This window comes from Hemicordylus capensis, chromosome 4 (assembly GCF_027244095.1).
Source record: "Hemicordylus capensis ecotype Gifberg chromosome 4, rHemCap1.1.pri, whole genome shotgun sequence".
In the NCBI taxonomy this organism is placed as follows: domain Eukaryota; kingdom Metazoa; phylum Chordata; class Lepidosauria; order Squamata; family Cordylidae; genus Hemicordylus; species Hemicordylus capensis.
The window spans coordinates 246,656,284-246,680,461 of record NC_069660.1 but is presented as its reverse complement, the minus strand read 5'-3'; the positions used below and the strand labels follow the sequence as shown (position 1 = coordinate 246,680,461).

General features: G+C 40.2%; 1 protein-coding gene across 6 annotated transcripts in view; it reads left to right on the top strand.

Moving 5' to 3' along the window:
• OSBPL1A (oxysterol binding protein like 1A) overlaps window positions 1-24,178 on the top strand; it is a 127,298-nt gene that overhangs the window by 85,999 nt on the left and 17,121 nt on the right. For 5 of the 6 annotated variants that reach the window (XR_008305586.1, XM_053242965.1, XM_053242966.1 and 2 more), the window contains 8 exons: window positions 9,084-9,159; window positions 15,298-15,432; window positions 15,826-15,923; window positions 16,284-16,466; window positions 17,253-17,360; window positions 18,062-18,151; window positions 18,376-18,502; window positions 23,473-23,589. Coding sequence is in view for 5 of the 6 variants with exons in the window: in XM_053242965.1 (XP_053098940.1) it covers window positions 9,084-9,159; window positions 15,298-15,432; window positions 15,826-15,923; window positions 16,284-16,466; window positions 17,253-17,360; window positions 18,062-18,151; window positions 18,376-18,502; window positions 23,473-23,589 (934 nt within the window). In the remaining variant the exon portion in view is untranslated. The remainder of the gene's footprint in view (window positions 1-9,083; window positions 9,160-15,297; window positions 15,433-15,825; window positions 15,924-16,283; window positions 16,467-17,252; window positions 17,361-18,061; window positions 18,152-18,375; window positions 18,503-23,472; window positions 23,590-24,178) is intronic. The other variant, XM_053242967.1, reaches the window with a different exon arrangement.

Genomic DNA, 24,178 nt, shown 5'->3' with positions numbered 1-24,178 from the left:
GGTTTCCACAAGGCTTGTTGTAAAACAGTATTGCCAAAATTGTAAACAAGAGGTGACTAGAGCCTCCAAGCTCTTATTTGTTCCCCAGTCCCCTGATATTTCTTTACTTTCCACTACAGGTGTCTCTCATTAGGCTTTTTGATCACTATCCCTTCTATATTTACCGTAATCTTGCATGAACTTGCTGGCTAGTACCTTTCTTTGATATGCAGTGATAATTGAATATTTTTTAAATTTAAAAATGGGCCTTGGGCTAGCATTTTTAAACACTGCCATGATGAATTTTTTGAAAAACTAATGTTAAATATGCACTAATTCTTCTCCGGCTCACATCTTTTTGCAAACTATATTGCAATATCTGACCTGTCAGCTAGCACCTCTTTGGGAATTGGTGTCTGCAAATATATTGATGCAAATTGTCGGATCTCTGTGGGAAAACAAATCTAAATTTTGCCTTGGAGCAAACTGCCTCAGGGGATTAAACTGTTCAGTGTCTGTAGTTGTCTTGGGATTCTTAGACACGGTTTGTTTAGCTTGTCATGCAGTTACACTACAGTTGTTTTTTTATATATTTATACACACACGTCTTAGCCATTTTAAAATGTATTTTGTATATGTGAGGGGGAAAGATATGTTTACAAATGTAATTCTTTGTAATGACTGGTATAACTCTAAAGTATACATACATTTATGGTGAAAGTTGTAAATAAATATCTATCATGGCACAAGCTGCAGTTATCTTTATATTGCATACAAGAGAAACCTGCCCAGTTTAGCAAATGGAATGCATTGCATTTAGTAACTTGCTTTCCATTAAGAACTTGTATTAAAAGTGGTCTGTCTTGGGTGGAATTATAGGTTCATTTGACTTTTATTTTCACTTTGGGCTTCACATGTGTCACTCAGGTTTGTACTCTATGCAGTTCTGGACGGGGTGGGGTAAAAAAATTTTAAAAAAAAAAAAAGGATAGGCAGGTCTATATAGTCTTCCTTTTTGTGGCACTGGTCACTGCCATTTTATATATGTGTTAAATCAAAATAAGAAACTAGCTAAGCACTTACAGTTAGACCTTTCTGATTTAATAGAATGAGTTAGCATTCTTGGACCAAATTGCTCTGGTGTAATTGCACTGAAATCGGTTAAACTCTGGGATAAGCAGTTAGAGGAGGCAATGAATAACTCTATGTTGGGATTTCAGATAGCAAAACCCTTTTTTAAAAATCGAGATAGAGAGCTTCCAATATTGTATACAGTAGCAATATTTCAGAAGTCCTAAATGTACAGACCTATTAACTTTGGGGTTATTGATTAGCTATTCATCTTGCTAATTTGCACACTATGTTAGCCTGGGTATGCAAACAAACGATTTATCTTCTGCACAAAGATGACAAACTGGTGCTTCCACCTTTTTGTGTGTTCATTTATGCAGAAGGAAGTGATACTAATTGGTTATAATTCATCCCCCTAGCTAGAAACATTTTTACTTGAAGGTAGGAAGGAAGGGGCTCACTCTGCTGGCACTGTCAGCAAGCAGTTTGTTGATCTTTGCTGTAATAGCTGTTGACTGCCCTGCAGATCATGCATGAAGGAATATAGAGGGCTGGGGTGGGGGGGAAGGTTTTACCTCTTCGTCTTCGCTAATTCCAGTGTATGTATGGCTATCTGCACAGTCTCTTCCAAACCATCATCACCAAGAGATTGACTGATTATCTATCTATCTATCACATTTTTATCCCACCTGATATGTAATTCTCTAGGCGGTGTACAAATCCCAACATTAAAATCACAGGTTAAAATACATAAAACACAATAAAAACACACAGTAAAACAAATTATTAAAATTCTAATTAAAAGCTTGCGAGAACAGGAAAGTCTTGAGAGTCTTCCTGAAAACAAACAGAGAAGGAGATGCTCTTAGTTCAGCAGGGAGCATATTCCAGAGCCCTGGGGCAGCCACAGAGAAAGCCTGGTCCTGAGTCGTCACCAGACAAGCTGGTGGCAAGTGCAACCGGACCTCTCCAGAAGATCATAAAAATCAGGCAGGTTCATGACAGAGGAGGCACTCTTAAATAGCCTGGTTCCAAGCCTTTGAGGGCTTTATAGGTAATAACCAGCACTTTGTATTTCACCTGGAAACATATCAGCAGCCAGTGCGGTTCTTTCAAAACTGGTGCTATATGGTCCCTTCGTGTTGTCCCAGAGACCAATCTGGCTGCTGCATTCTGTACCAATTGTAGTTTCTGGACTACATACAAAGGCAGCTCCACGTAGAGTGCACTACAGTAGTCAAGTCTGAACATTACCAGCGTATGTAGCACTGTTTTAAGGTCATTCACCTCTAGAACTGGACATAGCTGACAAATCAGCCGAAGCTGATAAAAAGCACTCCTGGCCACCACCTCAGCCTGAGAAACCAAGGAAAGCTTTGAGTCCAGGACAACTCCCAGGCTACATACCTGATCTTTCAGTGGGGAGTGTAATCCCATCCAGAACAGGCAGATTGGCAGGCAATCATGTCAGAGCTGTTTGCTGGCCACTCTGGCAGGAAGGAAAAGAGAAGAATCTAGTGTAGAGAGCTTGTTGGGAGGGATTCTACTTGCCTCTTGATGTGGGACCAACTATGTACTATGTTAAAAGAGTTTGCATTACTACAAATTTTCTTTTTTGATGTGATCAATGTGTGTGGAATAACAGGCAAATTGTGATATCTATAAATCCTGTAATTCACAGTTAGAAAGTCTTTTGAAGCAATGCACTCGTGATTGAACCAATACTTAAAATTAAGAATGGACACTTATGTTCTAACCAGTCTTCTGCACATCAGTGGCTCCTGTAATGACTGGATCAGCCGTTGGGATCAGTCTAAGATCAAAACAGGCATGTCCACAGTTGTTATAGAGTTGCACAGCTGAAGAAAAGTCTCCAATCTAAGAAGATCCAATATGGATTCATCCACTCTAGCAGACCTCCTAATAAGTGAGGGGCTTATATCAGCTGTATCAGCTTGCTTGAAACTCACACTTGGCATGCATATTCTGTTCTATAGCCTTTAAGGGCAGAATTATAGGAAGATGATCGCTATAAGGTTGACAGCCCAGCGTGAGCTATGACAATGAGCTAAGCATCCTACGTGAAACTATGGTGTGATCAATAGTACACGCACCTGACCCCAACAAGAATGTAAACTTGACATCTCTATTGCCACACCATTCAAAATAAAAAGGTCCTGTCTATTGACCATTTGGAAAAGGCAAAGCCCTGTATAATTGGAGCCCTTGTCTTTAGACTGATGGACACTACTACAAACTAGTAAAAGCTTCATGAATTTCACAACGCTGGGTAAGCTAATAAGGAACTATAGATGACTAGTGTCCCCATCATACTTCAGATCTTGTCAAAGATAAATTTGTTAGAGGCGTTGACAACATAAAGATGGAATTCAGTGGATGAGGGGGATTATATCACCTAAATGGTCTGGCCACAGGATCTGTCTGAGCTCCTAAGAGGGCTTGAGAATCTCTGTGGTGGTGAATAGGACTTAACTAGTGAACACTCCACTAGCCAGTTTATCAATGCCTTATAAGCAGTAAAACATAATAAATTCTGTATATTTCCATTTTTAACACTAGGAATAACTCAGTAGCCAAATGGAGAGCCATATGCCAACTTCATGTATGAATAATGTGCTTTATTGTGTGTTCCATCACAGGCAGTATTCTTGGGTTATTTTTAAAAAATGAATATGTCTTTGTTGCACATATGAATGCATAGATACCATTAAAAGAACGCATGGTTTGAAGTAGGCATCAGCTCCAGAAGTATTTGCTTAGCTGCCAGATATTGAAATAAACTGGTTCATCTAGTTCTAAGCATGTAATTTCGAGTCAAGGAACATGAGACATTGGTGAAGCTATGAGTAAAACATCAGGGCTGCTTTTTTGAGATTTTAATAACTCAAATGAGCATTTTCATTAACACTTCCTCAGTTTGCAGTGTGGGAGGAGTTAGCACTCTTCTGTACATATTCAGTAATACTGAGGATCATGATACAGTATTGCATTTTATGTGAAAAGACTTAGAGTGGCGTTCTTGTTATCCCTACAACAACCGGCAAGGTAGGTAAGTATTATTCTTCCAACATTGCATTTGGAGACTGAAGCCATGAGTGGCTTTGCCTAGAGTTTCTTAGTGAATGCTTGGCGGAGGTGAGATTCAAACTGGGAACTTCCTAACTCATACCTTAGTCTCAAAACCAGGATGCACTCCAGATCCGGCTTAAGCTATTTGGTTAGTCTCATGGACATGGTGAACTTAATCTAGCATTTTAAAAAAATATTGGTTTACCATCTGAATTCTTTGGACCAGTTTAAAGATTAAAACAATTATTTTTATTTCCATGACACTAGGAAAAGGGGAAAGATCTAAATGTGATGCCTCATCTAATAGTGCAGTTTGAATGATTTAGAAGGACCGTGTTCTTAGGCAGGCTTGTGTGTCTTGTCCAAATTGTAGTGGTAAAAGTGGTATGAGCTCTTTATCCTAAAGCACTGCTAGGCTTATACACTAGTGCTAGCCTGCCTCTTGTAAATAACTCGTGAAAGGATGTGCTGCTTTTTTCTTTTTCTTTTTTGAAACAAGAGCCACTTATATATAAACTGCTCCCTCTTTCACTTAAACTCTACATAAATTGGTAGGCCCATAGTTACTTGCTCTTGCCTGTTTCAAATCTCTGTCTTTTAGATCTTAAATTGCTTTTGTATTTAAAGCACAAATACAGTGAAGCATCATGCAGTACAACAGTGTGAAGCAAAATGCATTATGTCAATTTATAAAAGCAATTTATTCCCTTGTGATCATCTTTCAATCTAATTATTCTAAAGGATAGTTGAGAAAAGTTGCAAATTGCATCTTGCCTTTTACACTGACTTTGCAAGAATTTAATTTAGAAACTTTAAAAATTTACCATATGGTACTACGTTAGTAAAGGTGATGAGCAGTTGCAAATAAGAGCATGGAGTTATCTGCTTAAGGAGCTTTAGAGTTATGCAAGTTATTTCTGAAATGGGAGAACTTTTATCTTGCTTCTGAATTCTCTTTCAGATATCCAGAATTGCTACTAGCCCTGTCTCCCGACAAGTGGAGTCAAAATATAAACTGGATGCATGCTTGCCCTGTGAAGGGACCACCACTTCAATCCTGGATACAGTATTCTTAGCTTAGTTGACTGGGGGGTGGGGGCAGAAACTCAAGGGAAGTCCCCTAAAGATAACTTAAGCACAGTACACATTAGCAAGTTATATTTATGTTGTATCCCCCAACCTCCACCCCAAGAAGCCTTGAATGTTTGTTGTATGAAGGGTCTAAGAATCTCAAAGAAGGAATTATCAGTAACTTGACAGCATTCCTTGGGGAAAGTCATGATAGCAGAGTACTTAAATGTGTAGCATAGATGTGATTTTAAGATACCTTCTTGTTGATGTGGTTAATGCAGCATATAACATGGAAATACTGCCATCTTTAAAAATTTGAATGATAGTCCTGAAGAATGAGGCTATTAAATTCAAATGGTCTGCTAGAAGGATGGCTGTAGTTCTAAGGGTGTGCATAACAGGTCTCAGTTGCTGTCTTTATCATCTGGATGCAGTAGCTTCTTTCTTCTTCAGTCTTTCTTCCCATTAAATAAATTTTAATGGGAAGTTATAGAAAACTAACTTCTTTTATACTTGCCATTGCATCTGGGCCTTCTGGGGAGTCTGCTTTTCCAGGACTACAAAACAATAGACATGAAATTGCAAATAATGAAATGCTAACACTTTTACTAGCTTGGTGCATACAGGCAGGAAATTAACTCTGTCTGTGTGGTAAAAGCTTGCAAAGTGGGCCAAACTACTGCTCATCCCAAGTATCCTTGGAGAATGTATAGTATAGGACATTGTTAGCCTCCATCCTGGTTGGTCAAGAACCCTAGGAAGGGACATAAGCAACTGGTACCCTAATTAAGAGTAGGTAAGAGAAAGGAATACTTATTTGTAGAAAAGGAGACTGTTGAGGAGACCTAGAGATGTATGAATAGCTTGCTGAATGAAGGTGCCCTTGGAGGCCTGCCAGGGGCGTAGCGAGGTTGGAGGGGGCCCAGAGACGAGATTTTAAAATGGGCCCCTCGCTGATAAACACACACAAACACACTTGACAATATATAGTGCACTCACACTCACATCCCCATTATGAATACGGTGAATATCTAGTTCACATTGAATCTAGTTTTTTTACTCTCTGCTCCTGCCGATCTCCAAGAGACTCAACATAATTCATAGGGGGTGCAACATGGGCGGGTGGGGAGTCATGTGATGTGCCTCTGGGGGGCCCCAAGATGACTGCCTCCCCTTGCCTAATGGTAGTTACGCCCCTGAGGCCTGCCCTCTTGAAGGTGGTATGGAGCATTGTGAACTCTTTCGGATTAGAGGAATTTTATGCTGCTGTTGAGCCTCACAGGAACTGGTAAATCATCTGAAGGGGTTGATGTCTCCTACAAGATGTCTCCTCAAGGAGGAAAGAGAAGGGAATGAAGAATCTGGGGGTCTACTGCACCACTGTTCCCTTTTCTAAGGTAGGATCTTCTTAGTGGATCCCCAGAAGCAGTCCAGGGCATCCAGGAAAACTAATATACATCCAGCTTTGCTTGGACAAGAGACCTAGTCTGTCTACTGCCTGATTCTGAGAGATGGGCAGGATGGACATACTCTGGAACTGTGATAACTCTTCTGAGATGGAGAACAAAGTAGTTACTCTAACCAGGATTTTGTTTGAAGTGGGCATAAAACTTGTTTAAATCCTCTCTCCACGTCCTTGAGAGTAAAGTGCTTTATCTAATCATAAATGTAGTATGTCCAGTTAGAAAACTAGACCCTATTCAGTGATGTACAGAATCTTCATTTGGGTGTACCTTTAAAGCAAATCAATCATTCATCCATTCATTCAATTTCTGTACCGCCTTCCAAAAATGGCTCAGGGCGGTTTACACAGAGAAATAACAAACAAATAAGATGGAACCCTGTCCCCGAAGGGCTCACAATCTAAAAAGAAACAAAAGATAGACACTAGCAACAGTCACTGGAGGTACTGTGCTGGGGGTGGACAGGGCCAGAATATAGAACATGTATATTTTCTGAAACATAGGGTTTAATGTTACTTAAAAACAACACCACACCTTTATTATTGGGACAGAACTGTATTTTGACACACAATACTTTGCTAGGCAGTATCTCTTGGTACACAACTGTATGACAGCCCAGGTGACTTGAAATTATGTCCCTGTATTTTTAATTAGTCATATTGATTTATGTTTTAAATGTGTCTTTATTTATTGGACATTCATTGGCTTTTCATTGCCCTGATATAGAAATAATTGTTTTACACAATAGATACTGGGAAATTGAAGCTGTTCTTATCCACCATATAATAGGGGTTTATAGCAGATTCCAGTATATTCTTTCCTCCTTGATTCCCAGGGAGGTAGGTTAGAGTGAGTAAGATATAAATGCCCATACTCATCTGGTGAACTTGATGGATGAGTATGGATTTGAACCTGGGACGCATGCCTAGATCAAAGGTTAAAAATCAAATTTTGTGTGTTTTAAAGAAGTGTAACTGCTGAAATGACTCTTGTATTCTATATCTTTGGCAAATTAAAGATGGATCCAGTGCCTAAGCTACTGAGATACAGCTGTGTACAGATGATAGTTTCTGAGAGGGTCGGAGGTGGTATTGTAGAACTGTTGCTACCTATGGTATGCATATTCACTTTTCTAATATGGACTTAAGTCAAACTGGTTTTGCACGTTCCTGTGCTTTGTGCAGTAACTGGAGAAGTTAGTAAGTGGCCCAGAGGCATCTCTAGCACTATTGCAGTACCATTCTGGGGTGACTTGTAGGAGACCTTTGGAGAATTCTCATGAGAGAACATTTCTGTTCTGGTTTTAGAACATGTGTGGGTGGATGTGCTTGTGTGGTGAGGGAGTTTAAGGGAAAACATAAGTTTAAGAGAAACATGTGAAAGATGGGTGCTCATTCACATTCATACTATATGGCCTTAATAGTGCTGCTGTTCTTGTTTTAACATTGTTGTGATGGATTTATGCTTTTTCTTGAAAACTGTCTTGAGAAACTGCTTGAAAGGCAGTGTATAAATAACCTCAATAAAAATGTGGAGGTTGGGGGGAGGGAAGCCATTTAAGGCTACCTTCCTCATTCTGTAATACCTGCCCTTCAAAAATACTTCTTGAAAGTGTAGTTTCTGTTTGGACTAGACCAGAAAATGCTTCAGATCCATTCTAGCCAGCTTTGAGGAGTTGTGGGACTAAGGGAAGAAGTTGTATAGAAGAGAATTAGCAGACTTCTCGCACTCCAAAAGTAGCCACCTCATTACTTTGTACATTTATCAAACTACCATCATTGAATAGGAAATTACTCCCACTGCTCTTCAGAAATTATCTTCTGTACACAGCTATACTTTCATGTATTCCCGTTTCTTTTTAAAATTGTTTTCCAAACTGAACTAGATTGCTCATGCAAAATGGTTTTTAACCTGAAATAGATCTTGGGATAATGTGTGACTTGCCTTTTTCCAAACATGTTGAATGATAAAGCCTACATAGTTAATAGTTCATATTTTTATAAATTCAATTTTTTTGTGTTAAGTATTATTGAGAACAATTTTTAACATCCACCACCTACTTTTGCTACTCTCCTTTCTGCTTCCCTGTATAACAATGCCCCAAGCAGATAGGTTACTTGTGAACAAAAGTTGCTGTTCTGCTTGCTATTGCTCAGCTTATTTGGGTGGAGGTGAGATGGGATGGGAGCAGTATGCAGTTGGCGACTGATTTATACACATTTCTCCTGAGCACCATTGTCTGCAATATGAGATGAGGGGAGGGGGTTAACTGTTTGTATAGTTATGCAGATAGGCTTTTGTTCAGAGTTCAACAATGTCAGTAAAATAAATTCAAATACTTCACAAATCTGGAAGCATGTTATTTGAGGACTGATTTGATTCTTTTTTTGCCCTCATTCTACAATCTAGGACAAGCTTGCCCTCTCCAATGTTTTCCAGAAATGATTTCAGTATTTGGAGCATCCTAAGGAAGTGCATTGGAATGGTAGGTGAATCATGATGAAAACAATGTTTGTAATAAGTGGGTGGGTGACTGATTTGTTCTAATATGAAGATTCAGGACTAACAAATTATGTACATATTTCTGAAGTAAAGTGAGTGGGTACAAGCAAAACATTGCAAATTGCTCCTGGACTATTTTACTCCATATCTTTTCACTTATTCGTGTAAACGTGAACAATTCTGAGGACTTGATTTTGTTCTAAAGAAAGTGTAAGATGGGTGCATATTTCTCCAGGTTTTCCTGGAGAAAAGAGATCAAATCAATGTTTAGTTAAAGTAGTCTTGGGAGAGTTCAGATTAGCTCCAACTTTTTGTTCGGAATATTTCTCCCATATCTCTATTTTTAGTTGTTTAAAAGAACTTCCTTTTTAGCTTCAATGACGTTTCTAGAAATGTTTTCTTAAGCATCATCCCTGCTCCTCCTATTCTTAGGAAGATATCTCTTAAAAGTGAAACTGGGGGAAATAATGAAATAGAAATCCAGAGTTTCTTGAGTCACTGTCACGAAAAGTGGATGATAGAGGCTCTCGTGTCATGAACAGTATGCAGTGGTGCTCTTACCCCTGGACTTTGGGGCCAAAGTCCAGGGCCTCCACACTCAGTGGGGGCCCCCAAATCTTCTTTAGTCTGTCCTGGGTGGTGTAATCACTGCTGGCCTGCACTGCGCTGGTCAGCAGGGTGTGATTATGACCTGTGCCAGGTGCTTTAGAGACGGGGGAATGGGGAAATAAACACAGGATGGGAATATGTTAAGTTGTGTGTTGAAATATTTCTGCTACTGCATATTTGCATAAATATACCCATTTTATATTCTTACAGTCTTGTGAGTTCAGTTGCTCTTTGTGCCCTCAAGAATCTATGTGTTAAAAATACTGCGTGTCACAGTGTGTATAGGGGGATAATGCTTAACTTGTGGGCGGGGGCTCCAAAGGTCCAGGCTCCAAAATTACCTAAATGTGCCTCTAACAGTATGTTACTCCTTTTCAGTGAGTTTCCCTTAACCATAGGAAGGTTATATAGAGTACATTCTGTAGTGTCCCAAAGCAGCAAGGAAACAAGACAAAAATAGCTGCTTATAAAACCTGATTGCTGATACTGCTTAGTGTTACATCTACAAAGAGCCCCTGGTGGCGCAGTGGTAAAACCGCCGCCCTGTAACCAGAAGGTTGCAAGATCGATCCTGACCAAGGGCTCAAGGTTGACTCAGCCTTCCATCCTTCCGAGGTCGGTAAAATGAGTACCCAGAATGTTGGGGGCAATATGCTAAATCATTGTAAACCGCTTAGAGAGCTTCCAGCTATAGAGCGGTATATAAATGTAAGTGCTATTGCTATTGCTATCTCAGAGCAAACCTTAAAGCCCTCTATTCTTTACCAGTGTAGAGATCAGACTCCCCTCTCTCTAAAGAGTTAACCAGAAGTTAACCCTGTCTTGACTGACAGGCTGGTGAACTCCAGGGCTCAGCCATTCAGCACACCACGAGTCGATCCTAGAGAGCTGTTGCCAGAAAGAAGAGTTCTTTGTTAGAGAAGGAGCTAGGCTGGAGGCGCCGAGAAGGACATGTGGCCATGGAGTTTGGCTGCAGGAGAATAACTCTGCAGATCCTTGAAAGTCAGGAGGGCAGGAAGCCTGAATTCTCATCCAGAGTTTGGTGAGTTCAAGGAAAGGAAGCCTAGGTTTTGGCTTCAGGAAGATTAATTTAGGAGAAAGTTTGTTTAGTCAGACTTTGCATCATGTAAGTTATATTTTTTTGGTGTATGTGCTTTTGCATATTCTTGATACTGTTCTGTTATTGTTTACCTGTAACATAATTGAAATAAGAAACACTGGCCTACCACATCCTACCTAGGGCATTGCAAAAGACTCGATAAACATTTAAGCATACACAAAGACAACCTATTTTTGAAACTTAAGTATTTTTATTTTTAACTGCATATAAAAGCTGAGAAAGCCTCAGATGGAAGCAGTCGGTAGTAATTGAATAAAACTGGTTTGTGGTGGGTTTTTTAAAGTTCTTTCCTTTTAACAAGCCTCTCTGAGTTGGTTTTTAACTCAGAAAACCAGGGAGTGGGGTGGGTAGGGGAGTTCTCTGGTGAAAACACATCCTCAAATGTTCAGCAACTATCAGTTTTCTCACCACGTGTAGGCTTGCCCATGGAAGTTTTTTGTTCTTATCCAATAACAAAATAAAGAAAGTTTTCCTTGGGATTCCAGCCCAAGCCCAGGGAGCTTCAACCTCTGTCGATAAGAGGGGTGGTGGTGACAGCATTTTGAACCTACTGATAATACAAGATAGTTTTAGGAGGAGCCTAGCCAGGCAGCTCAAGCAGGGATGATTTAGCATTTCTTTCCCTCACGTGAGCTTGCTCTGAGACAAAGGCTGTAATCAGCTACAGCCAGCTTCTCACATGAGTCTTAAGTTGATCTCAGAAGAGTATCACTGTGAACAAGAGCAATCTCTCGTGTGTGTGTGAAAATAAATTCAGCCATGAATATGCTGGTAAGAAAAATAGAATTTGGCAAGCTGCTCTCAGTCAATTCTGTCTTCTCTATCTTTGACGGGAATAATATACCTTTAAAGGGCTATTATAAAAGTTACCAGGAGAGTATGTGAAGTGATTTATTCACATGTTATGCACAACCTGTATACAGTGTACATACATACAGATATTTGGGCATGTGTTCAACACACTTAATACGCTTTCTGTCTATACCAGGTTCACTTAAAATGAATGCATGTACAGCCATTCACACAACATATACATGTGTACAGACACTTGTATGCAGGTGCAATGTAATGTCTGAATAAGGCTTAAGGCCAGGGCTGCTCAACTTCAGCCCTCCTGCAGATGTTGGCCTACAATTCCCATAATCCCTGGCTATTGGCCACTGTTGCTAGGGATTATGGGAGTTGTAGTTCAAAAACAGCTGGGGTGGGTGCCTAAGTTGAGCAGGCTTGCTTTAGGCACTTAGACAATGTGTTTAAATATTCTCCAAAGTACATAACGGGCATGCTTGTTGATCTACCAGGATGGTAAAATAATACCTTTATTGGAGCCAACTGAAGTCGCAGTGTGGCATTTTTGGTTGCTTGGCAAGTACCCAAAGCAATTCCACTTTCTCTTACAGCAATCTTCATCCTGTTTCCAATTGTAGATGGAGATTGCTACAACAAGCTCGATCCATGACAGCACCACTGACAGCCACACCTCTGCAGGCAGCCAAACATCCCTTTCTCCTGGATCTGCCCCTGCCAAAACCATAAACTCTCAACATGGCAGAGATGAATCAGTTTCATCTCAGATCAGGGGATCAAAATGACCAGGTGCCTGGAGCACAGTCCTTATGAGGCTAGGCGACAGCATCTGGGGCTCTTTACCTTGAAAAAGAGGCAACTAAGGGGAGACATGATCGAGGTGTATAAAATTATTCATGAAGTGGAGAGGGTGGACAGAGAAATTTCCCTCCCTCTCTCACAACACTAGAACCAAGGGTCACTCCATGAAACTGAAGGTTGGGAAATTTAGGACTGACAAGAGGAAGTACTTTTTCACACAGTGAATAATTAATCTGTGGAGTTCTTTGCCATTGGGATGTTCTTTGCCTTTGGGATGTGGTGATGGCCACTAGCTTGGATGGCTTTAAAAGTGGCTTAGATAGATTCATGGAGGACAGATCTATCAATGGCTACTAGTCTGGTGGCTGTGGGCCATCTCCAGCCCTGGAGGCATGATGCCTCTCAATTCCAGTTGCAGGGGAGCAACAGCAGGAGAGAGGGCATGCACGTACCTCTTGCCTGTGGACTTCCCAGAGGCATCTGGTAGGCCACTGTCTGAAACAAGATGCTGGACTAGATGGGCCTTGTGCCTCAACTAGCAGGGCTGTTCTTATGTTCACTTGGACATGGCAATACTACTCCAGTGTAGTAGTGCCAATGTACATATGTAGGTATAGGGCAGGGCTGTTCACTCGTGTCAGTCTTGAAATGAGATTCATGAGGTGCTGATTGTGCTTATAAAATTCAACTGTAAGAATGTCTCAAATAACTTTCCTTTCAGTCCTATTTTTAGTATTATTGCCACTAGAATACAAATTGCACCAGAACATACCACATTTTAAATAATCCATTATAGATACAACAACTTGGTAATTCCCTAGCATTGTTCAGCCCACTTGAACTTTGCAGAACTAATTGGTAACCGACTTGTATTACATGAAAACTGTGGTGGGTGTTTCAGTGCCATACAGTCAACATAATTTGGCATGTAACCACTGAAGGAAATCGACCTTTGTCAGAAGTACAGTGTGAATGAGGTGTAGCAGTTTCTTTCGATCCTTTAGGCACAAGCAAGGTTACTTGGAAACAGCTGCCGTTACATGTAAACACTATAGTTATACCAATGTCAAAGACCGGGAAACGAGACTCTTCAGATAGCCAAGGCAATGTTACTTTGTAAGCTTGCCAGCAAGGCTTTGTGGGTTTTTGTTGTTGTTGTTGTTCTATAGTACAGTACCGTCTACTTTAAGAACTTTTCAAATGGCAGGGGAAACTTCAATAAATTACCCTTTGCATTAGTATTCCGAGAATGTCACACTTATCTCAGAGGCTGGTGATTTGTTAGTCACTATAAAAGAAAGCTTTATAAGTGAGTAATGATAGTCCCTTGTCTGAGTGATCTGAATGAATGAAATCTAGTGATTTTTAAAGTATAATTTATATCTCTTCCTTTCTTTGAAGAGTTCATACATGGTCCTCTCTCTATTTTATCCCCACTATCCCTGAGGGAAAGATTATGCTAAGATAGTGTCTGGCCCAGAGTCATCTAGTGAGCCTCATGGCTGATTGGCATTTTGAACCTAGATCTTAGATCTCCCTTACTTGTCCAGCATCCCAGCCATGAAACACACTTGCTATTGTTTAAGGACCAAACTAGTCATAACATTGGGAGGTACCTTACAGGTTTCTTATGTATTTTGTCCTGTGAGACAGCGACCAGCTTCAGTGGTAATTCTCTCTGGGAAAATGGTGCTGCGGGAGGGGGCTTTAATCAGCATCCCACAATTGTTGGCTGGTCTTGGTCATCAAATCACAATTATGGTTGCCTGCTCCTGGCAGCAAACGTGACCAAACAGCCAAGCCCCACACTTTCCTCTCCTGTTCTGGAGTAGTTTGACTGCGTTAAGCAGAAGCACCCAGCATGGCCAAGGAGGCTTACTTTTCTCCCCATTGCATACATGCCTGGCCTTTCAGGGTTTTTAATTAGTTTTAATTGTTTTAATACCTGGTTTTCAGGGTTTTAATTGTTTTGATAGTTTAATTGTTTTTAAAGTTGTTTTAAATTGGTATTTATATTTGTATCTCTGTTTTAATTGTTTTTAATGTTTCCTGTTTTAATTGTAAACCGCCCTGAGCCATTTCGGAAGGGCGGTATATAAATCAAATAAATAAATAATAATAATAAATATGCACACTCATCTCCTGTGGTGGAGAAAACGGTGTAGCTTGGCTCTGCTGAGGCATCTAGGGCACCTCCATGAAGCATGTCCAAGGAAGCCACCACCCACAGCCCTTTCCTCTTCTGCTCAGGAGGGGAATGTGCAGGGCTTGCTGGTTTGACCCTGCATGGCTAGGGTACACTGTGACAACAGAGTGACCCAAACCACTGTCCCACAGCCTTCCTCACAACTTTGGAGTTAGGGAAGGGGCAGGCATTATCCTTGTCCACCCCTCTAGTTGGGCTTGCTTACCAGCCTCAACAGCAGGCAGTAGCCCACTCACCATCATAAGAGTGGCAACCTTAAACAGAGAAATTCTGGTTTTAACCCTCAGCACCACAGCTCTCCAACAAAATTAGGAGGCCCCCACAGTGTTGTTTCATTTTTTAAAAAAGCAGGTGAATAGATTTGGAATCTGATGTGTCTAGCTGTTTCCTAAAAGGGAGATGTATGGATTAGGAAGTGGTTTGGTTTCAGTCCTATCACACACTTCTGCATTCTGTTCCTCTGCCAGTTGGCTGTCTTTATTTTGTAATGGACAACAAACCAGTCACAAGCTTGGTAATAAAATACTGCTTGTAAGCCTGTACTTACAAATTTTGAAATTCTTTTGAAATTCTGCTAGGAGCTGTCCAAGATCACTATGCCGGTCATTTTTAATGAGCCACTGAGTTTCCTACAGCGACTGACAGAATATATGGAGCATACGTACCTAATTCACAAAGCCAGCTCACTGTCTGATCCAGTGGAGAGAATGCAGGTACTCTGTTCACAAGAAATGCATTCAGTATTTTTTGAACATATATACTGTTTCTCCTAGACAAAAAAAAAAAATTCCTGCTTTTCTGTAATTTCTAGATCATGAATTCTAGCTAAAGAGTGCTTGTAAATATAAAGTAAACTTTATCTGCATAATGTTAATGAAAACCAGCTATTGAATATCAGATCTGCTGGGGTGGCTTTAAGAAGACTTAACTCTTTAAAAAGTTTTGGTGATTTTAACTGTCTTTTTAAAATGGTAATGCGTGCTTCTGTACTACTTGAACACTTGTCTGAAGCATTGCTTCCTATAACGAACAGAGTCACAGAATAAATGTTATGTTTTTTTACTTTAAATTAGTATAAATATGCATGAAAAATACTGTTTCAACAGTGTATAGCTGCCTTTGCTGTCTCAGCTGTTGCTTCTCAGTGGGAACGCACAGGAAAGCCGTTCAACCCATTACTTGGAGAGACATATGAACTGGTCAGGTAATAAACACATTTCATTGACTGGCTTAGGTATATTTGGACCATCACACTATTTTATATATGAATCAGCTAGCTGAAACTAGCCAGTGCCTTCTTTATAGTATGCTAGTATGTATTACTTAGTGGCAGCAGTAATCAAATCCTTCATGAGACAATGTCTTTAATGTCTGTTCTGTATAGTTCAACATGTCCTGCAAGCTTAAAATTGTGTCAGATCCAATTAGGTAAACATAACTCTCCCTTTTCAACATATTCATATAATATTTTGAAACTTGTTCCACACAATTATTACATTGTTTGAAGCTGATGTGGCACTCAAACTACAAATATTGCTCACTGACTCTTTCTTTCTGTCTTTAGAGATGATCTTGGATTCAGACTCATCTCAGAACAAGTTAGTCATCACCCTCCAATCAGTGCTTTTTATGCTGAAGGACTGAATAATGACTTTGTGTTTCATGGCTCCATTTATCCTAAACTCAAGTTCTGGGGAAAGAGCGTGGAAGCAGAACCAAAGGGGATAATAACACTGAAGCTTCTTGAGTGAGTTTGTTGGACAACTTGAAAAGCTTTTATTGCCTTCGAATATGAAGATGAAATGCTAGGGAGATGTATGCTGCTTTGTTGCATTAACGCTGTGTCTTTTCCTTTCCCTGCTTTGAATTAGTTGAAGGCAGGGAAGATTGGAAAAGAATGGAAGATAACTTCTACAGTTTGCAAGCTGTTCTGGTTGAGCCTAAGGTGTTCAGAGCTAGAGCCCAGGGTAAAGCCTAAACCTAGCTCACCTGCAGCCCACCCTGCCTCCTACGTTACAAGTGAAGCTTCTGAATAAGAAGTGTATGCATTTGATAGTTTCATTTTAGCAGTGCAGATAATTTAAAGTGTGTCTGTGTGTTTGCTCTAGTTGATAACTATACTATTGATATTGTGCTCCCTGACACCTCTACTGTTTATGCTTGACTGGTGTGCATTTGATATATATATGAAAGTCTTCTTCAGAAGTGTCCTGGCCTGGGCATCGTATTCTTGGAAACAGGTGTTTTGACCTGAAAATATCACACTTCTGTCAACCACTGGACACAATGGAATGCTATGCCAGGAAGTCATGAAGTCAGCACTTCTGTTTCTGTTCTCTGTTGTGTGACCAGCATATTCTGTGATCTGTTACTGATAGATTAACATATGGATCTGTGTCTTTGCCATTGAGAATCTTTGAGTGTCATTTGTAAATCTTCTAAACCACCCTGAGCCATTTTTGGAAGGGCGGTATAGAAATCAAATCAATAATAATAAATGTGTCTTCATGGCTTTCCCCGCTCTTGCCCCCAGGCATAATGAAGCATATACATGGACCAATCCTACATGCTGTGTGCATAATATTATCGTTGGCAAGCTTTGGATTGAGCAGTATGGAAATATGGAAATAACCAATCATAAGTAAGCTGGAAGTCCAACTTGCTAATTTTGTACTGAAAGCATAGCATGCTCCACTCATATTATCTGTAAAATGAACACTAATTCAAAGGCATAATAAAGAACATAGTGTTACCATTTTACATTGATCAGAGCTCTATTTTCTTTAGGTCAGCGGTTCCCAACCTTTTCTCTTATGTGGACCACTACACCATTATTAAAAGTTTTTGCAGACCACTACATAAGCAAACCATTTAAAACATTTTTAGCATAGCCTATGGTTGATGGGAGTCAAACTTTTATATATCAAGTGGTATTAGAAACAGCTGTTTCTAATAATTGTTATATTACACAAGGATGCTTGCGAAGTGAATTATATTATTATTTACAGTGTAACATTAAATTTTAATACCTAAGAAGTACATGGGATTATATTACATTATCTCCTTCCTGCCACTCACCCCCATGGACCATCTGTAGTTTTCCCTCACAGACCACCAGTGGTCCATGGAATGCAGGTTGGGAACTCATGCTTTAGGTCTTTTCAAAAGATCCTCCTCAGTTATAAATAATAAAAATCCAAAGGAGAGAGGCAGTATATATGTTCTACCAAATGAAAAAGGAGCTTGATCACCAGGAACACTCTGAATAGTTCAGTCAATCATTGGAGGGGAAAGCATGCATTATAAGAGGATTTAGCTGCAATTTTAATACTTTTCCTACAGAACTGGTGAAAAATGTCTGTTAAATTTCAAGCCATGTGGTCTTTTTGGAAAGGAACTACATAAAGTTGAAGGCTACATTCAGGATAAGAGGTAAATGAGTCCTTCCTGTTTCTAAAGTATATGTGGGGAATGGGTATTCAAAAGGGCTGAAGTGTTTACTACTCAAACTTATGTATAGAACATTGGTTAACTTCTGAGAGCTGACTGTTTCTGCTACCTTACATTCTGTTTAGAGTATAAGCCTGAATACTTAGAATATAATCAGAATACTTCAGCTTTTTCTAAAATTAGCTATGCTTGGAATTTTTTGACAGCAAAAAGAAACTTTGTTCACTCTATGGGAAATGGACTGAGTGTTTGTACAATGTTGACATTACTACATTTGAAGCTTACAAAAAAAATGACAAGAAAAACACAGAAGAGAAGAAAAACAATAAACAGGTATTCTGTTAGAAGGTAGCAGAGCAACAGCAGGTATCTTCAATTCTGGTGCACTTAACTTTGAAGGCATCTTATGTCCTTCTGCTGAGGGCATTGTTTACTCTAACCTGATGTTTGGACATGTAGAACTGTGTTAGAAATAGGAGAGTTTGAAGGAGGATGGGTTTTTTCTTGTTTGCACTGTAAAGTTCATATGAGAGAGGTAAGTATCTGGAAATTTTGAAGTCAGTACTTTTTGGAGAAGGGAATTTTGAGCAAAAGCAAAATTTATGCATGCAAATTATCTTATTCTCTGAAAACATAATCTATAATATGTATAACTTGGCAGTTAGCACAAAATAGCAGATTATACATGGATGGTGTGTGTGTGTGTGTATAGATAGATAGATAGATAGTGTCACCGAAATAAAAATGTCAATTACAACAAACTGAGTTGGTGAAGAGGAGATGGAGTCTGTGAGCCAAGACTTATTTACTTACTTACTTACTTACTTATTTATTCGATTTCTATACCACCCTTCCAAAAATGGCTCAGGGCGGTTTACACAGAGAAACAATAAATAAATAAAGATAGATCCCTGTCCCCAAAGGGCTCACAATCTAAAAAGAAACATAAGACAGACACCAGCAACAGTCACTGGAGGTACTGTGCTGGGATGGATAGGGCCAGCTACTCTCCCCCTGCTAAATAAGAGAGAATCGCCACGTTAAAAGGTGCCTCTTTGCCAAGTTAGCAGGGGTTTATCCTAAATGATAGTTTGTTTACCCTAAACAATAGCTTAAATTGTCCAGAGTGGCAGCTAGTTTGGAAAGGCTACATCTTAGATCCCTGTAATTGGAAGTACCTTTAGCCATTTTTGCATCTTCCATTATACCTGCAATGATTTTTTCCTGTTGCCATTAGATTGATCATTAGATTGGTTTCAGACAGTACCAAATGGGAGACATGGGTTGCTAGAAAAAGTTCATGAAATTTATTTATTTTTTTGAATAGCAGGACCACAGCATTCTTCAGATCATCCCAGACTATGCCAGCTATTCAGCTGCTCTTACCAATGGCAGAAAGTAGGTCATGCCTTCTAAAATACCACCATGAAACTATTCAAGTTGAAAAAAAACCTTATTTTTATAAATCCAAGATATAGACTCGCATACAGAACGGTGCTCCATGGAATGCAGAATCTGCACAGCGGTTACGTTCTTCATGGAGAGTCCCCTGAGCTTCCCGAATATCTCTTGCTGACGGTCGATGAACCCTCAGTAACACGGTTGCAGGGGGATGGAAGATAGCAGGCATAAATTCCTGCTTCGCTTATGGACCTCTGTCTGATTTCCAGGTTCCCCCCCACCCTTCCTTCTCAAGCAGCCACCTGTACTGCAACCATGGTGTTGCTGAGAATCTTTCAACCAAGTGCTTTCTGGGAAGCTCAGAGGCCACCTGGAGAGGAGGTGATGGTTGTGCAGATTCTGTATTCTCCTGGCATTGCTCTGCATGTGACCCATGACTTTTCAAGATTTAAGTCCCTTTGATTTCAACAGCACATGCTTAAATCTCCCTCTTGAAATCAGTGTAGCTTAAAAGTGCTAAACTTTTGCTAGATGTGTTATACCTTAATGTTCTACCAGTTCTTCTGCCTTTTTCTACAGGTGAAACTCGGAAAATTAGAATATCGTGCAAAAGTCCATTAATTTCAGTAATGCAAATTAAAAGGTGAAACTGATATATGAGACAGACGCATTACATGCAAAGCAAGATAAGTCAAGCCTTAATTTGTTATAATTGTGATGATCATGGCATACAGCTCATGAAAACCCCAAATCCACAATCCCAGAAAACTAGAATATTACATGGAACCAAGAAGACAAGGATTGAAGAATAGAACAATATCGGACCTCTGAAAAGTATAAGCATACATATGTATTCAGTACTTGGTTTGGGCCCCTTTTGCAGCAATTACTGCCTCAATGCGGCGTGGCATGGATGCTATCAGCCTGTGGCACTGATGAGGTATTATGGAAGACCAGGATGCTTCATTAGCGGCCTTCAGCTCTTCTGCATTGTTTGGTCTCATGTCTCTCATCCTTCTCTTGGCAATGCCCCATAGATTCTCTATGGGTTCAGGTCAGGCAAGTTTGCTGGCCAATCAAGCACAGTACACTGTATACTTTTCAGAGGTCCGATATTGTTCTATTCTTCAATCCTTGTCGTCTTGGTTCCATGTAATATTCTAATTTTCTGAGATTGTGGATTTGGGGTTTTCATGAGCTGTACGCCATGATCATCACAATTATAACAAATTAAGGCTTGACTTATCTCGCTTTGCATGTAATGCGTCTGTCTCATATATCAGTTGCACCTTTTAATTTGCATTACTGAAATTAATGGACTTTTGCACGATATTCTAATTTTCCGAGTTTCACCTGTATAACTTCAGATTGTGTCTTCATTCTAAAGGCCCCAGTAATAATTTGCATTATTACTACTTGCAGTACAGTTTTCAGTACTTATTATCAGGAGCATAAAATAGCTCTGGAGACTTACTACAGTCTTTGAGACAGCACCTGTGGAGAGCCCAGGGGAGGAGCAAGAGAAGAAAAGAAAAACATGTTCACATATGTTTGTTATCCAGCTAGCAAAATCTGAGTGTACTGTGGCTTATGGAGCAAAACTATAAGATATGAGGACTTTCTTTGGTCAGAATTGACAAGGAAAATTAGAGCAGGAGAGTAGCAGTTTCATTAATGGCAGAAATGTGAAGTTGAGGTACCTTAAGTCTCCTCTAGAAACGTTTAGAAATCAGCTTTTCATTTTTTTCTCTTTTTTTGCTGGTGTAGAAATAGTGGCCCACATATTGCACAGCAATACAAAGGGCAAAAGAAGGATTCTGCCCTTGCACAGAGGCCCTAGGGGATGTTTTTATGGAAGCAAAAAGGGTTTTTGCAATGAGGGGAGAGAAAGCAAAAATCATTTCCCCAGCCTCCTCCATTAGGCTTGAGCCCAAAACATTTCGGAGGCCATTATAAAGGTCTCCGAAACATTTTGGCTCCGGGGCGGTTTCAGCACTTCAGCATTGGCAGGGGTAGTTCTTTAAGGGTGGGGGAGGGTGTACTCACCCCTCCCGCCGCATTTCCCCTGCCGGCGCTCCGTTATCGATCGGTGCTTCCAGCCGATGAGGACAACGGGGAGGAACGCTGCCACCCCGAGGGGCTTGAAACTAACGGAGCGCCGGCGGGGGAAATAGGGCAGGAGGGGTGAGTGCACCCTCCCCCGCCCTTAAAGAACTACCCCTGCCAGTGCCGAAGCAACTTCGGGCACATCCCGACCCTCCATGTGCGTTGAGCTGCAGAACAAGCCTTTACTCCAGCTACTCTCCAGCCCCTTTGTGAGGGCAGAACTCTTCTTCCGCCCTTGTATCACTATGCAACACGAGTTCTAATGGGTGATTTTAGACATAATGCCAGACAGTGGCTTGAAGAACTCATAATTTAGTCTGGAAACCATACTTTGTGTTCCAGATGTACAGGGAAACCATGATTTGTATGCTTTCCTTCTTTCCCCCACTGCCTTTGACAGTCTCTAGATTCTGTACCAAATAGCAGCTTTAAAAGGTGGAGCAGTGCCCCCAAGCCATGATTTGTTGGCTCAGATGTAATGCCAAACCACAGTTTGCACAAACTAGTTTCAAAACATTTTGGGTCCTAGTTTGGTGACCACTTTCAAGCTGATATCCGAAGCAACACTATTTGGCAAACCAGCATGCAAATTATTCAATTCCATCCCAAACAAAATTCAAGAACAAACTAAAAGAGAAGAGTCAGCAGGAAAAAAGAACAAAACTATGAAACTGAAAACTAAGAAGTAGAAGAAATCTGATCAAAACAAGGAGGAATAAAGAAGCACACTCAAATTTGTAGGAGAACAAGAAGAAATAGAAATCACAGCAATAGACAATGAACTGGAGGAGGGGTGGGGAGGCAAAGTGTTAATGGGAAGACGAATAAACTCTATATTAGCTACTGTTTAAGCTTGGGGAAATCAGCAAATAACTGGATGAGAATTGCAAGCAATACCACCCAGTCTTGAAAGTATATGATGCAGCAACCTTATTTAAACAAAAAAAGGAAAGGTTGTGCCATTGAGTTGGTGTCGACTCCTGGCGACCACAGAGCCATGTGGTTTTCTTCATAGAATACAGGAGGGGTTTACCATTGCCTCCTCCAGTGCAGTATGAGATGATGCCTTTCAGCACCTTACTATATCGCTGCTGCCCGATATAGGAGTTTCTCATATTCTGGGAAACACACCAGCGGGGATTCAAACCATCAACTTCCTGCTCTCTAGGCAGGTTGCTTCCCTATTGTGCCATCAGGTAGCTTACTGAAACAAGGCAGGTATGAATTTGGTCAGTGCTTAAATGGGAAGCCTCCAGGAACCCCACATGCTCTCCTTAGAGAAAAATGACGTAAATCAGCAACTATTTAAAGGAACTGAAAGGTATCTTCATGAAACAGCTAAAAACATTGCTCTTAGTGGAACATTTTGTGCACAAGTTGGCTTTCTTCACTTCTATACATTACTCATAAAAATCAAACTACTTTAGTACTAAGTGTAGCATTCATTTCAGTATCTTAACTGTTTTCCCCTTTCAAGCCTGGCTTATGCTTTTAGATTATTCCTAATTAGACTGTATGTGTTTAGGGTGACCAAAACACATGCTATATCTTAGCATTTTGGATCTGTTTCCATTCTCCACAGCTACTTCTTGGATAGAATCTATTTGGGAATTATTAATTCATCTCTTTTGGTGCCCTAATGTATTTCTTTTGGATATATGTCTGTAAAACTCTCATGTCTTAAGGACTAAATGTGTATATTCTGCTTTCACTTATAAGCTTGTCTCTTTAAAAATAGTACTACTTTACAGCTTCTAAGTTTAATGTGCTTGATTTCATATATGTACTTCTTGTAGATGGGCAGTTCTGATGAACCAGATGAGATGCCTTTGCCAGATTCTGAAAGTGTGTGTGTGATTCCTGGAAGCGTTTTGTTATGGAGGATAGCTCCCAGGCCTTCAAACTCAACACAGGTGAGGAAGAACCTTGAGTTAAAGTAGATGTGTCTACCAATAACTTATGTTGCCTGGGAAGGTGGGGATCTGGTCTCTTTGCTTCAGGTCATGCCTCCATTGCAGGAAACCCAACAGTTTGGCTGCAACATGGTGCTGGCAGTTAAACTTGATTCTCCCCACTATTAGCACCTCTGTTGCTAATGAGGCTGCTGTGTGTAAGATTGGTGATGCCTCAGTTGGTGGGCAGGATCCAAATTAAGTTGATCAGTAGACACCAGTTAATGGGACAAGCTAGTAAGGACTAACTCTAGCCTATTAATTTCAACGAGACCTGGCCATAACTGATTTACTCTGGATCCTATCCAGTATCTCATCATGAATTAGGGGCCGTTCTCATCCTCCATATGCAATTTGAAATTTTCAGGTGCAGCTTTTTCATTTTCTTGGGGCCAGACTGAAAGTGACTCAGGAAATCATGAGTGAATCTCCTAACATTTTTCTTACAAGTAGCTATATGGTTCTCAGTCCATTGGCCATTGGTCTATGGGGTTCTGAAGGGTTCAGTTATGTCACGCATGCCATTTAACATCTACATGAAACCGCTGTG